Source organism: Centroberyx gerrardi, chromosome 19, assembly GCF_048128805.1.
Source record: "Centroberyx gerrardi isolate f3 chromosome 19, fCenGer3.hap1.cur.20231027, whole genome shotgun sequence".
Classification (NCBI taxonomy): Eukaryota; Metazoa; Chordata; class Actinopteri; order Beryciformes; family Berycidae; genus Centroberyx; species Centroberyx gerrardi.
Genome location: NC_136015.1, coordinates 8,990,501 through 9,007,928, shown reverse-complemented (window position 1 = coordinate 9,007,928; position 17,428 = coordinate 8,990,501). Strand labels below are relative to the sequence as shown.

The window sequence follows — 17,428 nt, the reverse complement described above, 5'->3', positions numbered from 1 at the left end:
AAGAGCTTTTGCTCAAGGTGAAGGTTGCAGTGTAAATGTCATCTGAATTTCATTCTCTCTTAAAGACTACAGTATATCTTGACCTATATATCTGCATAAGGAAGAAACCGCTCCTTCGTCTGCAGCAGAACTGATTTGAACCATCGTTTACTCTCCACCAAACCTCCTATATTGAGGGCTGCACTACAGAGAAAGACACTGTGGTACTTTATGCCTTAATTCCATGCATAGCCTATAGATAGACATATTATTCTATCCTCCACTATAGAACCATGCTTCCTGCAGGAGGGAACAGAGCGATATGTTCCATGTGAGCCAGCCTCGCCTAAGTCCCTGCTCACAGTCCTGGGGTGCAAAAAAGGCTTTTTTGTAATGAAATGATCCATGCTGTACGTGCATGTGCCTGTGTGTGTATGCATGTGCGTTTGCGTGTGTATGTATATATATGTTACTATACATGCCCATGCGTGTGTGTTGGACCGTGGGCTGTGCCCCTGAGGTGTTGTTCCCTTTGAGGCAATCTCATTCAGTCCTGATTAAAAACAGAGTGGGCTACCTGGGAGAATGAGCCTGTAGTGAGCTGGGCCCATTAGCAGTGAATAGATCCAGTAATCCAGGCACTTAGCTTGACGATCAATTAACTGGCCTAGTTAGAAAGCAGCCAGGCTCTTTTGTTAGAGGCATAGCGCAGGGACGGACACACGTGCACACACACACACACACACACACACACACAAACCTCCCGATGAGAAGCTTTCCCAGTAGCTTGTGTAGATGAGAAATTAAATGGCTCTCAACCTTGTTTACTGCGTCGTTTAAACTTTGTTTACACTATTGAACCGATGAAACGAAGGGAAAATTGTGGAGACCTGCGAGTGAAATGTATCACAGTCTCTCTCTCTTTCTCTCTCAGATGGACATTCAGCAGGTGATGCTGTACTGCGATCCCTCCCTCGCCATTCAGGAGGCCTGCTGTGAGATACCTGGAGCTCGGGTAAGGACAACAACCCCCACCAACTAACTAACTAACTGATAAACAACCTCACACATACTGAATTTGTATGGAGCATAGACTATTCTCACCTCCTCTACACTGAATTCTCTCCTGCACCATGAGTAGAGGTGGAGCTGGTAGAGGATTCAGTGACTTGCTCAAGCCTCCCCAGATCATCGGTCCACTGTACCGCTCTATCTATTATTTGCTACCACAAATATGAAAAAAACAAAACACCTGACTTATTATGTAGGCTAACAGCTGCAGTCTTCAGAGGCTTTGTTAAACATAGAGCTTTATGTCAACAAATTGACTGGGGCTTAATTCCATCGTGTGCAATTATGTCACATCAACTGCGGTTTACCAATATTGTTTGTTCACTTAAAGTGTGACTAAAAGCCTAAATGAAAGGATCACTTGCTTTCCCGCAGAGCTTCAAAAATGCCATTTTCTACCCTGTTTTCTTCTTGTTCATCATCATTCTCTCTCTCCCTCTGTCTCTCTCTCTCTCTCTCCTCTCTCAATCTATATTTTTGTGTGTTATTTTTGCTTGCACTATTTGTCTGTAGGCATCAGACAAAAGGCTGATCAAATGAAAGCAGATCTACTGAAGTAGAATGCAACGCAGTATGTTTCTGCTAGACAGACAAAAAGAGAGCAAGCGATTGTTCAGGTATGGGAAGAATAGCGTACAGCCAGTACTTGGGTTTATTTTTAAGCTGAAGGTATTTTTGTGCTCAGCCAACTTTTTTGTCAGAATTCTCCAGGGTGTCTGTGCTTGTGTGTGTGTGTACGCTTGCCCGTGCGTGTGCGTGTGTACGCGCGTGTGTCTTTTTCGAAAACTAAATGAATTTATGAGAGGCATACAAATGGAGTGAGAAGTTCCTTCAGAAGTTTGGAAGTGTAGAGCCCTCTTGAGGAAGGATGGAACACTCGGAAATTGATTAGAGGATTTGAGGAAGGAAACCTCTTCTCCTTTGCTCTGGGCATGTGTGCTGCGGGGCTCCCTCCAAGCTGCGTTTAAATTTGAAACAAGCAGCGGAGGTGCACGCGCGCGCGCACACACACACACACACTCATACACTTGCCCTGTTCTGACAACAAGGCTGCAGCTCCTTGAAATACAAAGGAAAAGAGACGGAACAGCTAGTTGTGGATAGATTTGTTGTTATGGTTTAAATGCCACAGTGCATAGTAATGCTGTACGCTTCATTTACATCTGCTGTACTCCCAGAGATAGGATATTAGAGAGGTTTGTTTTGTTTTGTTTTCAATTTGATGGTGTGACATCTTTGGAGAAGATTGTCTGTTGTCTGTTTATTTGCTAATTTAGTGTTTTCTGTCTGTCGCACGGCTGCAGTGCCCGCCCGACGCCCCCAAGAGCCGCCGCGCTGCTGAGAATGACCTGGTGGACAACACGTATAACCAGGTAAAACACACCTATACAAGCGTGCAAGTGTATGCACACACACACGCAAAGAAAGACCTAGTGTACACACCCATACGCTTAGATGCACACGCCTGCTAAGCATACCCACAAGTGCAAAAAAAATAGACAGTACACATTATGATCACACACTCGTAGAAGTACACCTAATCCTCACACAGTCATAACACACACTTTGTCCTCTAGTCACTTGCATAATCACTGGCAAGTGCTTCGACCCAATAACGAACGGAGGGGGAAGGTTTCCCAGGGTCTTCCACGAACGACATCACCGCCATGAATTTTCACGACACATGGTTCTCATCACACACACAGACACACACTTGGCTGGAAACCGCTTTGTTCTTGGGCATCTCACACAATTTGACTAGTAGCAAAGACTTGCTAGTTGGAGGGAGAAGAGGGAGGGGGGATGGGGGGAGGGAGGGAGGGAGGGGGGTTAGACATACACCAAATGGCGCGCTCCTCTCCCTTGATACTCCGCCTCGTAAAACATGTTTCCTCGTCTGCCGCAGCCTTTTGTACTTCTGAGTTTCGTGCGACTTCACTCCAGCAAGTCCGCTGGTAGCGATCGTTCAAAGTACCCGCAGGCGGTGTCGAATGCATGACAAATAGAGCCTTACGCAACACGCGGGAGCCGCTTTTTCCACAAATTTCCATGCCATCTTATGGCTGCCTCAACGCTGCCTGGTACATAAAGTTCTTTCATTATAACCTAAAGGCAATTTATTATTTTTTTTCTTCCACGCCCGCTCCTTTCATCATTCATATTAATAGGATCTATATCCAATTATCTATTCATTAGGCCCTGGTGTTTGTCTTGTGGAGTAGTGGTGTTAACTTAGGGCTCTGGCAGACTTCAGGACAGAGTAATCAATCCCAGAGATGATTCCAGCATGATACAGTAACAATAACTCAAGCATGCCTTCTCTCTCTCTCTCCGTCTCTCTCTCTCTCTCTCTCTCTTGTCTGTCTCTCTCTCGGTCTCTCTCTCCCTGTCCCCCCCACCACCAGTTGCAGCGGACAGGCTGTTTTAATATGGATATAATGATGATAGCCTTATATGGTGCGATCTGATAGGCCTGTTATTGTTACCAGCATCCTTCTTATTGCGCCACAGATGTATAACTGCCACGACTGCAGCCTTGTTTACAGACACACACACGCTTTAACTGGAGTGCACAGGCAGATTTTGCTATTTCTGTCTCTCTCTTTTGCTCTCTTTCAAACACATGCGCATACACACACACCTTTCACAAACACACACATGCACACACTAACTTGAGTATATTGCCTTTGTGTACAGTAAAATGTGAAGTCCATGACCCCAGTGTGCAGGCCAGATGTTACCAAGCCACAGCATTGCTTTCATTAAACTAAGCCTCGCTGACTGACAGCTTCGTGAGCTCAGCATTAATGGAATGCCATGCGCTGTATATAGGAAGAGTATTGTGCAGTTGTGCAGTATCCAGCATTGGGACTGGAGTCAAATATGGGTCAAATGCATTATTTGGCTGCGAAATGGGTGGGGCTTTGTCAAGAAAGACAAAACGATTAGTGTCAGAATGTGGAAATAATCACAGTTTCGAGAGTCAATTAAGTGTACATTTCTGTGATTGATAACCTTCTGGTATTCAGCGCCATGTCAAACAAACGCTATGAATTATTTGCATCCAATACCGGACCCAGGTGTGTTGCAGATGTGTCTGTAATCTTGTGCATGTCTGTGTTTACTGCCTTGCTGCGGTTTGACAAATAGCAAATGGTTTCACCCACTTTCAACACTCTATACCTTTTTCCTCTTGCCTGCAACTCAGCTCACAGCCGAAAGGTCATCCAGTCCTCAGAAAGCCTGCGAGCCTCCGTTCTTGCGCCTTGCTTTCCCAGTCCCGCCGTGTTTCTACTTGACTTTTTCACGTAGGAGTCCCAGACCAGTCGTAAAAACCTCTCCGACATCTCTCCTCCCCTCTTCCCCCTCCCTCCTTCTTTCTCTCCTTCTCTTCCCTTGCACAGATTGTTTCCACTCAGCTTTCCAGTCCTTCCTCCGTCTGTCTTCTCGTTGTTGACTCTTTTCGTCTGATTTGTAACTCTGTGCTCAGCAGGGTGTATTCATCGGTCTCTCTCTCTTTCTCCCTCTCTCTCTCCATCTCTTCCTTTGCTCCGGGGCTCATGAGGTACAGTACTTCTCTCCCTCGTCCTCCTCTTTCATCTCTCTCTCTTTTTCCACTGAAAATAAAGAACAGCTGTTAATGACCTGTGTGTGAAGCCAAGATGGCCCTTATTTCTCCTCTCTTTGTTGTGAAGCTGATGCAATGGATTGTAACGGCAACAAGGTTCAATGGGACACATGCAACTGGAAATCACCAGCTTGGCTATGGTAAAGATGCAATATAACGTCGATATTGTGGAGACTTTCGGATGCAATTCCTGCTATTCCTGGGAACGCTTTTCAAGGGATTCAATTTGAATATAACTTTGAACTATATTTGCCGCGAACCTGTCAGTGCCTGCGAATGTAAACCATATGCCAAAGGTTTGAGAGCGATGCTAAAAATGTAGATTAATTTGAACTGAGCAAGAAGTAGGGCTGAAGCAAGAATTAGGGTGCAGTGTCAGTAATATGGAGGCTACCAGACTAAATAATATTTCTGTGAATGGCCTTCAAACAGATTGGATTCAGCGTGTTTGAATACGAACTGGGCCAGCCTTGGCCATGAAACTGTCAGCAATTACGGTCTAAACATAGACAGAAGTCTTGAGCGTAGTGTGAGGCCAAAAATGGCAGCAATATTGAGGTCACTTCCAGATATGATGTGGAAGAGAAGCAGGCCTGACATCCTCTAAACTTTGTCTTTCTTTCTTTCTTTCTTTCTTTCTTACTCTCTCCTTTTGTCTCTTCCTCTGCCAACAGGACATTTTCGCATCTAAGGATCTGGCAGAGAAAGTAAGTCTCACAGTTCCCATGCACCAATCCACACACACACACACACACGCACGTGCACGTGCACGTGCACGCATTCGATCTCGCATTAATGAAATGCTAAGGAGATTGTCACCACATGTGTCAGCTGCTGGAATCCAAACAGGAAAACCATATGCGGGGCAAGTGGAACCAAATCTGTGAGCCGCATTTGTTTTTACCCTTTATAGATCGATGGGGTGGCCAAATATCATGCCTTGCTAATTTAATTGAAACTGAGAGTGGGGTTTTAGGGTAGAGAGGGACACAAAGACTCATTCACTCACAATCTCTATCTCTTCCTCCCTCACACTCTCACACACACACACACACACACACACACACACGCATACACTTAGCTTGCTGACTGACTGAGGACTGATTTACACCTCATTATGCGCTGTGTCTCAGTCGGGGGGGTTGTTTCTGCCTATTAATTTTGTCATTCACCTACAATAGGCATGTTCTGTTCACAAATAGCATACAAAACTCCAGACGCTTCATTATGTTGCTCCTGTGTGTGCTTACTAATGCAGCTGGCCGCCTCTCCTGACTTCCTCAATGTAGGTTATTACCTGGGTTGAGGCACACAGCTCGCCTTGCCATGGGGGGCACACACACACACTTGCTTGACTTTTTTCTCTGTGCTATGAATCGAATTAGATCGAATTAAAGCAGCGACAATCTTTCAGGGTAAAAGTAGGCATGGTGCCCATAGGAATCCACTCATGTTACAACCTGATGTTACACAATGCAACGTCGATACCAAAAAATGTGCCAAATGCGCCCATGTATACAGCATTATTAATCACTGATATGAGTAAGGGATTGATTTGGCCTGTTGTTCAGGTTTAAAGCTCAGCCAGAAGCCAATTTTCATCACTGCTTCCATGTTGCAGCAGCTATTCTGCTGCAGCTTGCTCCTGCTACGTCAGTGGCTTTTTGGGTATGTGAGTCAAAAATGGCTCCACCAATCAGAAGATATTGATTAACACAAGAGGCCATCCCAGAATTACATCTACCTCCTGGCAATCGAGACAGTGGCATATAAACCCCAATTAGGATCAATTCTATGTACTATTTTTGAAAATTTGCTCAGTCAAGATCTGGCTGGAAAGAGATGCCCCCTGGTATCAATGCCAAAAAGCGAGCCTTGGTATTGGGATGGAGATGTTCAATGTCAAAAACTGAGCCTATTTGGATCTTTAATCCAAACTGAGAGCTTGTTTATTGGGATGTTTAATGCCAGTAATTGAGCCTATGTATTGAGATATTTAATGTCTAAAAGTGAGTCTACTTATTGGGCTGCTAATATCAATAGGTCAGCATCTGTATAGGGATGCTAATGCCAAAAAGTGAGCTCACTTATTGTGATACTAATGTCAAAAAAGAGCCTATGTATTGAGATATTTAATGCCTAAAAGTGAGTCTACTTATTGGGCTGCTAATATCAATAGGTCAGCATCTGTATAGGGATGCTAATGCCAAAAAGTGAGCTCACTTATTGTGATACTAATGTCAAAAAAGAGCATATGTATTGAGATGTTAAATCTATAAAGTGAGCCTTTGTATTGGGATGTTATCAATACCAAAACAAGAGCCTATGTATTGGGATGTTTAATACCAAGAAGTGAGCTTATTTATTGGGATGTTTAATGTAAAAAAAGTGAGCCCACTTATTGGGATGAGAATGCCGCATGCTGTCTACATAATGGGATGTTTGCTGTCAAAAAAGAGAGCCTTTATACGGGGATGCTAATGCCAAAAACCGAGCCCACGTATAGGAATACAAACACCAAAAAAAGAAAGCCGTGCAGAAACCAACCTGCCACAACACATACAGTGAGTACACTGCTCCCGTCAAAATGCCCCAAAAAAAGTGAGCCTATTCATTGGGATCCTAATCCCAAACAGTGAGCCTACATATTGGGATGTTTAATGACAAAAAGTGAGGCTAAGTCCTGGGATGTTTCAATGCCAACCTGCCATAACACATACAGTGAGTGCATTGGTCCTGTACAGCAGTCTGTCTCAGAGCCGGCGTCATGAGCCTTGGAGAGAAGGCAAGGCCACAGAGGTTTATAGTGGAACTTATATGAGGACTTGACTAAGCCCCACGGTCAGAGACAAGAGCTGGGAAAGAGTGACTCGCCACTGCAGCTGTTTGAGCCGGCCATTGATAGATGATAGATTTCCAGTTCAGGGGAGGGCTAAATAAAAGAGAGAGAATTACACAGTGAGTACACTGCCCCCCCCCCCCCCCCCCCTCCCCCTCTTTTCCATTGTCTCAGTAAGCTCATAGTCACAGCATCAATATATGCAAACTTCCCGGTGTGTGAAAGCAAGGCTCCCAGAAACACCGGGTGGTGGATTCAGCTTTAATTACTCGCTTCCGCTAAAAATGCCTCAGTTATTTATAATGGTTATCCTTGATTTGGTGTATATGTGTGTTTGTGTGTGTGTGTGTGTGTGTGTGTGTGTGTGTGAGCATGTGTGCGTGCCCTCCTGCGAGGAGCGGCAGCTGGTCTGCTCACTCCTGTGCTGCGGGGATTCAGACATTCCTATTGATCTCCGTCTCCCATGGGAGTGTGTGTGTGTGTGTGTGTCTGTGTCAGTGTGTGTGTGTGTGAGTGTGTCCACTTGTGTATGGGTGTTTGTGAATGTGCAAGCCCTTGCCCACCTCTCATCCTCTTAACTGCATACTGTAGCAGCACAGAGGTACAGTTCAGTTTGTGTAACAGCGCCACCCCCTGGTGACTGTAGGAACTACAACCATCACACAACATATAGTTCCTTCTCAAACTGCCTTTTACTTAGACACATAATAGGTTTAGTGAAGGTAAATATAATGTTAATAATGTCTCTCTCTCTCTCTCTCTCTCTCTCTCTCTATGTCTCTTTGTACCTCTATCTCTCTATATCTCTCTCTCCCTCCCTCTCTCTCTCTGTAGTGTGCTGGTTGTGTTCTTCTCAGTGGGGAACAAAATGTAAGCATCTCTGATGGTTACTCCCACTTCTTTTTCCATTAGATCATGTCAAAAGCAGTGTTGCTGAATGTACAACTGTGTGTGTGTGTGTGTGTGTTGCAGCTAGTAAATCTCGGTGGACACGCTGGATTGAAAGGGGAAAAAGGAGACCGGGTGAGTAGAGAACACACATATAGACGAACTCATGGTCAAATGTGTGTCAAGCAGAAATTCTCTGTGTGTGTGTGTGTGTGAGTGTGTGTGTGTGCATAGCCAGACTAATACCGGTGGAATGTGTGACATCATCATACGCGCCCAGACATGCCTAGTGCTGAACAGCGTAACTGAGAATTAGTCACTTAACCACACACACACACACACACACATGTGCTGTTCTGGTCTAATATGATGCTGGCTGTGGACCAGTCTCCCAGCTAGCTAATATGCAGTCTTTAGTGCTCATTGATTCTATACCTCCCCTGCAAGCAATCATTCTTCTTCTCTGCCTCTATCCATCTTAGGGCTCTGACTGTTCTGGCTCCCATTCAGGTCCAGTAAGTAGCTTTTTCCATTGCATCTCACTCTCGCAACATGCCATGTTTTATAGAAATGCCATGTTTTGTTATTTGGCGTGCAGCGCGATATGAGCCTGAAAATTTGGCTATGAGTGGTCTGTCACAATACGTGCCAACCGAGTGTCTCTCTAACCTCAGTGCACAGAGGGACCCAAGGGCCAGAAGGGAGAGAAAGGCGAGTCGGTGAGTGCCAATTTTTAGCTACAGGTTACGGCTGCTGCACTCAACCCCCCCCCCCCCCACCCCCCCACCCCAACCCTCTCTTCTCCTTTTGCTGTTTAGTTATTTAGTTTGATCTTTCTCCAAAGTTTAATTTGCAGGCATGCAATCCCAATACTATTGATGCACTGGGAGTTAGTATGTGCTTGTATGTTTGTTTGCCTGTGAGTGTGTGTGTGTGTGTGTGTGTGTGTGTGTGTGTGTGTGTGTCCGTGTCCATGTGATGTGTGTCTGTGTGTGTCTGTGCCTGCTCGTCTGCATGTGTGGTGGCGTGTGTGTGTGTGTGTGTGTCTGTCTGCATGCGTCTTGTGTTTGTGTATATATATATGTTTCTATTTATATCTTTGTGCCTGTGCTTAATATGCATGCATGCCTGTGTTGCTCTGGTTTGTGTATGTGTGTGTTTGTTCGTCTGCATGTTCCTGAGACTATATGCATGTGTATGTGTTTATGTGTGTCTATATTTACGCCCTATATATATTTTCGATGCAAGTGATTCTCATAAGTACATGTTTATCAGAGTTTTTGTGTGTGTGACTTGTATATCTGTGTTGCTCAGGCTGTGTGTGTGTGTGTGTGTGTGTGTGTGTGTGTGTGGAGTCGATCGGGGAACAGATGGGTCCTGATGGCAGTCCATACGAGTTGCTGGCTGGTCAATGTGTTGTTTGGTATGCTCCAGTGATGGGGAGGTGATGTCTCTTTAGAGCCAGGTCATTGATCTGGGCCTTGTCTCCATTCCTTCTCTCCACAGGCACTGCCTGCCAACTGGGGTGAAGCGGTCGGGTACAAGGTAAAAGGTTTAATGACGTGTGTGTGCGTGTGTGTGTGTGTGTGAGAGAGAGAGAGAGAGAGAGGGAGAGAGAGAGAGGGGGAGCTGTCCAAGGAATAATAATATAAACTTCTGTCAATTTCCGACCTCTAATTATTTCTCTCTCTCCCTCCCTCTCTCTCTCTCTCTCTCTCCCTCTCTCTCTCTCTCTCTCTCTCTCTCTCTCTCTCTCTCTCTCTCTCTCTCTCTCTCTTCCCAGGGAGAAAAGGGACAGAAGGGAGAGATCGGTGCACAGGGTCTCTCCGGAACCCCGGGGAAGGACGTAAGTTACTTTTTTTGCTTTGTGTCTCTCGCTCTGCTTCTCTTTAACTTTTTCGGACAGAGTTTCTGTAATTAGACGGTGAAAGCGTCCATGAAAGGTCCTTCTGGCATGAATAACAAAATCTGCTTTGAGGTTGCATCGAACATTTAGCTTGGAATGTGTTTTTTTTTTTTTTCTTAATACTACCAACACTAAAATTTACAAGCGCTCACAAACACACTAGCAGACAGACACGCGTACACACACTTGCATATCCACTTTTATCAGGCTAAGAGAGGGTATTCAGTCAACTTATACGGTATTACTCTTTAAGCCCAGACGCCCATTTATATCTATTCTCCTCGGCCTCCCCTCTCTCTCTCTCCTTGGGTGTTAAGTCGGCCTGTTAATGCCTGTTAGATTAGGCTAGAGCAACAAAGCCTGCACAATCAATGCTGCCTCATTGACTGTGCTGTTCGTCTCTCACACAGGCAGGGGCCCATTCAGGACGACTTAAACCTTTTAATCTTCCCTGTTCAGCTTAGTGATCCTGTTGACGCATGAAAAGTTTTGAGGGACGAATTACAACGTGTGTGTGCTCTGAGATATTCCCCGGGTTTCGGCATCATCCGCACACACACACACCCGCCACATTTAGCTGTTCGTCAGGCTAAGTGCTTGTCGTGGACAGATGGATTTGGTGGAGGATAGATTTTCTTAAAGCCTCGCAGCCATCTGACATTGTGAATATGAATGTGCTTGTGGATGTGACTCGAATCAGGCAGGCAGAAAATATTGCATATGCACCCGCTGAAGACAATACATCTTGCCGACTCTACAATTCCCCCTCTTACAGATTGTTTGACATTATTATGGATTTCACTGTATATACTATTTCCAATTGCAAAGCATCCACACAAACGGGGGAATTCAACAAGTTTCTTTCGCAACGCCTGGAAACTTTTCGGGGAGATCGGTTTCTGCGGAACGTTGGTAACTCTGAGCTAACTCTGATGATGTCACTGACCCATACTGATGTTGTCACTTCCCTTTCTGTCTGTCTGTCTGTCACCATTCCCCAGGGTCGAGCAGGGTCCATCTGTGTGGTCGGCCCCAAGGGACAGAAGGTCTGTCTGCATTAAGTCTGGGAAGTCTACCAACAACCTGTCTGTCACATATATTCAGTTCACTGTGGATTAAACGGAGCCGTGTTAAACTCGTTTTTTCCCAGGGTACCTCTGGTTCGGTGGGTCCAGAAGGGCTGGCCGGGGAACCGGGGAAGCCAGGACTTCCAGGATTGCCCGGAATCGGGAAACCAGGCCTACCAGTGAGTATATTTTCCAATTAGGGAATTCTGGAGGGAGAAAAAGTGTGTGTGCAGTATGCAGTCATTTTCCGATGTCATTTTATCGACTGTCTCAGTGTCCTCTTGTTGAACTCCTCTTAGAGATGGTCTCAGTTTGACCAGAGAGTACTCTTAGTAGATGATGCTTTCAAGCGCAGGGCAAGACCTGGCAAGCACAGCAGCCTTTTTTAGACGCCGCTTTCGTTACCCTCCGTCGAAGCCAAAAAGCATCTTAATGTAGGCACTTTCCTCGTGTGAAAGAGAGGGTGAGAGAGTTGACTTGTTGTGATGTGGCGGCGCTGGCATACTGAAAGGATTCCTGCATTTTTTTCCCCTCCCAGGGCCTTCCTGGTGGACCGGGCGGTGCAAAGGGGGACAAGGTAGGATTACCCTTGGGATCATGATTGATGATTCAAATAAGTGTGGAATGACCCCCATTTCCACTGGTATAGGACAGTGATGCCAGCAAGCACACTGCAGTTATCATGTGAAAACCTTGGAACTGTAAAACTCTAAAGAAAATCTGCCGTCCTTGGGCGTGTAACCCTCTCAAACTCAAAAATTCATGGTGGACAAGCTAAAACCTGCTGCTTTTCTTAATATTCTGACATATTTTGTGTAGTCTTCCATAGTTGCTCTTATTTGTCACATGCCATGGTTTTTGTTCACAGGGGGACTCAGGACTTCCTGGGACAGATGGATTGCCAGGAGATCCAGTGAGTGACTCTTTTAAACATTGGATGCTGTTCAGTAATGTATGTGCGAGCTTCCAAGAGACAAAAGAGTGGAAACGGTAAACTGATGCATCAGGATTCTACTGTTTTTCTAGGGACCAAGAGGAGCAGGAGGGCATAAAGGAGAGAAGGTACGTTTAACCCTTAAGTCTCTCTATCTATCCATTCCTATGTATCTTCATTCGTCCATATTCTTGTGTATCTGCCTGCCTTACAGTATATGTGCTGTACGTTTGTGTCCATTCTCCAGGGCGACCCATGCGAAGTGTGTCCTGTCCTGCCTGCAGACCTGGGCAACACAGTGGCTCTGCAAGGGAAGCCCGGGCCTAAAGGAGAGCCTGGAGTACCGGGGCTAGGAGAGAGCGGACAGCCTGTAAGTACAACAGCACCTGATTGGCTACCATGATCTACTGGACCATAATGTCAAACTGTATTGTATTCTGAAGCCGGTCTGAATTCTCAGTTCAACGTTTTTACGATCTTGCTAAATGTTTTATCGCGGAGTAGTGGACGTGGTCTGAATTGCAGCCTGCGAATGAACCTTGAGCACTGGTTTGATAGTGTATATATTTTATTTTGCCTTATCACTCCGAGCCAAGGCATGGCGTTTATTTCTACCTTGGGGTTACGCTTCACCTTGTAACTCTCAGAGCGTCGCGGCAGCTTCAAGGAGGCGAGAGCGTGAGACAACATCTGCAAGTGTTTATTCTCCGAGGCGAAGGTCGTTTTACTCTGTCAATATCATCGAAATGCGCCTCCCGCTCTCTCTCTCTCTCTCCCGCGTGCGAGAGCTCACCAAAAAAACAAAATGTGTGCAAAGTTGTTTTTTTTTTTTTTTTCTTTTCTCATTTTGTGTCTTCCCAGTTACCTCGGCGGGTGAAATGGGAAATGATTTGTGGGGAGGGAAAAAAAAAAAAAAAAAGGAATATAAATCTAGAGCCTTATGAGATTCTCTCCGTAACGATTTCCAATAGCGCCAGCATCCATCTGTCATACCTGGTTAGGGCAGGAGGGGAAGAAGGGAGCGCGAAAGAGAGGGAGAGTGAGATATGACCTCACTCTAACAAAGTTGAATGAACAACACTCTCATGACTAGCTCATCCCCGCTTTCCTCTTCTCTCCTCTTTTCTACCTCCCCCCCCCCCCTCTCCTATCTATTCACCAGGGGCTTCAAGGCGCAGATGGCGAGGCGGGACAGAAGGTATGGCGCTCCACCTGTTAATTTACAGCTTACGGTTCATTCATATTCCCCGGAAGCATGACCCACACGCACTCACCTGCACGCTCGCACATTCAAATATGGAAACATTAGCATTGCAAAAGTTCACTCCTAAAGCGAATACAGGCAAACTAGTCGAAGTGAGCTCCCCGAGACACAAAAGCGACCAGAGTGCACACACACACACACACACACGTACAGCACACCTACACATCGCCACCTCGCTAGACCTCCACGCCAACCCCCTCCCACACACACCTACACCTACACATGCATGCCTGCCAGCCTGAACAACACCCCCCCCCCCCCCCCCCCCCACACACACACACACACACACACACACACACACACACACACACACACACATCGCTGGCTTACTCCCACGTCTGCCTAATTACAATGACCGTTATGTTTGCGACACCATGTCGAGACGCGACACCTCAAAGCAAACGCGCTCATCAGGGTGTGCTGGGACTAATTTGCCTCCTTGGGCGTCTGTGTTTCTGTGTGTTTTGGCAGGGAGAAGCAGGATCAGATGGTGCCAAAGGCGAAAAGGTCAGCTTGGCGTCTTTATTAGACCCGGGGCTCAGCAATTTCTTGTACAGTGTACACTGTCTATCTGTCAACAAGATTCAAAGCGTAATTAATGTGTCTTGGCATGTGTGTATTTGTGTCCGACCTGTGCGAAAGACGTCATGCTCAGCGTTTGTTTTACCCGTCTTGGAGCGCCAGAGAGCTTCGACTGTTTCAACGTGAATTTAGTATACTTTCCCACGATCGACTTATCCGACTGGATGTGTCCCGATGTAGGGAGAGCCCTGCGCTGTGTGCCCCACCCTCGGAGAGTTCCCCCCCAACCTGATCCCCGGCACCATGGCCCAGACCCTGCAGCAGAAGGGCGAGAAGGGCGAGGCCGGGGTGGGACAGAAAGGAGAGCAGGTCAGTCTGTCTGCGGTTTTACTGCAAAAAAGGCTGGGAGAAGATACTGCTCAGCTGAATGTAACCACACTGATACCGACCGGCTGTGAGAAGATTGACAATAAAATTGATATTTCAAGTGATATAGGCCTATTTATTCAACTTGAAATTAAAGTATCAAACGTTGGCACAGAGCGTCTTAACATTTTTTGGTGCTCGGTAGCATTGATGCAATTTTGGTGGTAAATAAAAAGCAAAGAATTTCAACCAAGGTGAAAACAATGAGAAAAGCAGCCTTATCTTGTTGGCCTTAAAGGATTCCGGGCCTATCGCAAAGGAAAGAATGAGATATAACACGTGGTGGAACAGGAACCAGTGGTGGGATGGTTTTGTTTGATGATACGCCTACCACTGATTTTGTTTGTGTCCGTTGTGCAATGATAAGCGCCATCATTAAAATGATGGATCTTTCGCGTTTTCTCCTCCGCAGGGGGAGCCAGGACATGTAGGATTAGCCGGCCTCACAGGAGAGAAGGTAAGTAGCTTAACAGTAAACAGCGCCGCGAGTCGGGGACCTCAACAAGAGACTAAGTTAAGGGCTCGCATGGGGGCGAACTCACTCAGTGGGTTGCTGAATGGGATTCTTAATAGACTTCACTTGGGAGATAATCACAGTGGTGCACTAATTTCAGGGCCCCAAAAGTGACTTATTAGTAAAAAGCTTAGGTAGTGGAAAAGCAAAACCCTTTGAGACGGCTGCCTGTAGGGTTCACCTTACTATGGAATGTGAATTACCAATTAAAATTACCCATCCATTTTTATAAATTTGTGAAATTCGGATGGTGATTTTTATGCTTGTTTCCCAGGGTAATGCAGGAAGCAAAGGAGCCGATGGTAGAACGGTAAGTTTGGCTCGAATTCTTTGACACAGATCTTGCCATATCTTGCCTCGGACAAGTGGTGAAATAAAACGTGTGTGTGCGACAGGGGAAAGCCGGACAGAGGGGACCCAGTGGCAAGGATGGACAGAGGGGCTCAAAGGTGAGACGATAAGAGTGCGATGATGGATTTTTGCTGTGAAGTGAGGAGCTGGATGCATTCTAAAAAGCTTTATGGATTCTAGCCATGCTCATCACGATCGTCTGAGGCCCATCTGAAAGAACAGATTCACTATATTACTCTAAGCCTCTGTACTTCAAATTAATCAACACCTGTTTGTCTTTTGACAGGGAGATCAGGGGCTGCCTGGTCTCGGGCTCCCTGGCCTTAAGGGTGAGAAGGTGAGTGCATGTATTCCTTTGTGTGTCTTTTAGCTTGTTTGTCACGCAGACCAACCCTCCTGACCCTTCGCCCTTCCCCAGGGCGAGTGCGGAGTGTGCCAGCCGTCCGAGGTTGGCAGCGGACCCGCCACTATCAAAGTGCCTGAGGGAACCAGCGGCAAGCCAGGCGAACCGGGCCCTCCGGGGCCTCCCGGACCTCCAGGGCTCGGGGCCGACGGCGAACGGGTGAGATTGCTCTTTCAGGTTTCATGGTAGGAAATATAGTCGTCACAGGAATATCTGGGAACTCTACACAGTGAACAAAGTGAACTCTTAATGTTGAACTTGTTTTATCTCAGTTTTATTAAATCTGTTTTAAAACTTTTTTATTGTAGCCTTGTTTGCAATGAAAACAGACTGGGGAGCTCGGTCAAAACGGCTAATAAGGTTACTAGTGTGAGGCTGGCACAACTATCCGCAAACTTTGAGAGGCATGTGGCGAGGAAGACCAAAGCTCCACTTAACTGCCTGGTGTCTCCTCACTGGGCAGTAGAGAGGACGCTCAGCGCCGCTTTAGAGCGCCTGAGCAGCTACAACCAGGGACTCATTCATCCCGCCGCAGTTAGATTGCTTAATTTGTACATGAAATGATTTAGCATCTTAGGCCTGTATTAGTACTCCGCATTTTGCACTGATGAATGACTTTATATTGGACTTTATTAAGCTATTGACTCCCTGTCTGGTCTTATCGACCTATTTTAATGTGTATGGTATATGTTGCAGCAATTCATCATGTATTTTATTGTGCTTTTATGTTATTATGTATTATTGTGCTTTTATTGTGTTTTCACTGTAAAGCCACTCTGCAAACGAAACGATAGAGTTTGAATGAATGAATCTTGAACAGCTAACTTACATCCAACGCCTTCTAGAGCCAACTGTTTGATGGCATCCCTTAAAACATAGAGATATACGCCATGTATTAAATGTGGCAGATTTATGTCAGTCTGAGATATTAAAAGAAATATAAAACAAAATAAAACATATTCCACTAAGTATGTGGGGGAAATGCCACACAGTATCTTCTAGCTATCCCATTTCGTGAAGCAGATTAATCAGCATGAGACTGAAGTTTGGTGCGATGCTGTTGGATTTGACCCCCAAGGGCAAATCAACCCAGAATGCTTATTATACAATTAGGATATGCAGAATCACACCGCAGAATTCTGTTACTGAAAGCAATAAATCTCTGTGAAGCTCTGTCACCCCTCCCAATTACATGGTGTGTGCCTCTGTGGTTAGCATTGTGTCAACAGTGGTTTTTACCTGAATGGATAGAGGCTTGCACGCTACTTGCAGACGACTGTGTGTGTGTGTTTGAGTACGCGTGCTTGCATGTATCTGCGTGCATTTGTGTGTGTTTGTATTCCACTTTATCATCCATGTTCCCCTCACCTGCATCATCTTCTGTTTACTTATGCAGGGCTCGCCGGGTCTTGCTGGTGCAAAAGGAGATAAAGTAAGTTCCTTACCAAAGTTTTCTATAGTTCTCCCCTCAAAGCTGCTCTGTGTTTATACTCTCGAACACAGTATATGCAATGGCCCGCAACAAATTCAGACCGCCTTAAACAGTCTCAGTGTCTGCTGAGAAATTACATCCAACTGATCAATGTCTCTGGGGCATCCTGTGCACCTTAAATAACCCAGCGTCCAGACGAGAAAC

General features: G+C 45.8%; 1 protein-coding gene across 3 annotated transcripts in view; it reads left to right on the top strand.

The window, feature by feature from the left end:
- The window catches only part of col16a1 (collagen, type XVI, alpha 1), a 66,000-nt gene that overhangs the window by 25,425 nt on the left and 23,147 nt on the right, over nt 1–17,428 (top strand). For 2 of the 3 annotated variants that reach the window (XM_071919795.2, XM_071919793.2), the window contains exons 7-30: nt 914–994; nt 2,355–2,423; nt 5,353–5,385; nt 8,352–8,387; nt 8,490–8,540; nt 8,888–8,920; nt 9,080–9,124; nt 9,912–9,950; nt 10,189–10,251; nt 11,313–11,357; nt 11,462–11,557; nt 11,917–11,955; nt 12,247–12,291; nt 12,405–12,440; nt 12,560–12,682; nt 13,475–13,510; nt 14,048–14,083; nt 14,339–14,467; nt 14,937–14,981; nt 15,313–15,348; nt 15,434–15,487; nt 15,676–15,726; nt 15,808–15,951; nt 17,189–17,224. In XM_071919795.2, the coding sequence (XP_071775896.1) occupies nt 914–994; nt 2,355–2,423; nt 5,353–5,385; nt 8,352–8,387; nt 8,490–8,540; nt 8,888–8,920; nt 9,080–9,124; nt 9,912–9,950; nt 10,189–10,251; nt 11,313–11,357; nt 11,462–11,557; nt 11,917–11,955; nt 12,247–12,291; nt 12,405–12,440; nt 12,560–12,682; nt 13,475–13,510; nt 14,048–14,083; nt 14,339–14,467; nt 14,937–14,981; nt 15,313–15,348; nt 15,434–15,487; nt 15,676–15,726; nt 15,808–15,951; nt 17,189–17,224 (1,401 nt within the window). The remainder of the gene's footprint in view (nt 1–913; nt 995–2,354; nt 2,424–5,352; nt 5,386–8,351; nt 8,388–8,489; nt 8,541–8,887; nt 8,921–9,079; nt 9,125–9,911; nt 9,951–10,188; nt 10,252–11,312; nt 11,358–11,461; nt 11,558–11,916; nt 11,956–12,246; nt 12,292–12,404; nt 12,441–12,559; nt 12,683–13,474; nt 13,511–14,047; nt 14,084–14,338; nt 14,468–14,936; nt 14,982–15,312; nt 15,349–15,433; nt 15,488–15,675; nt 15,727–15,807; nt 15,952–17,188; nt 17,225–17,428) is intronic. The other variant, XM_071919794.2, reaches the window with a different exon arrangement.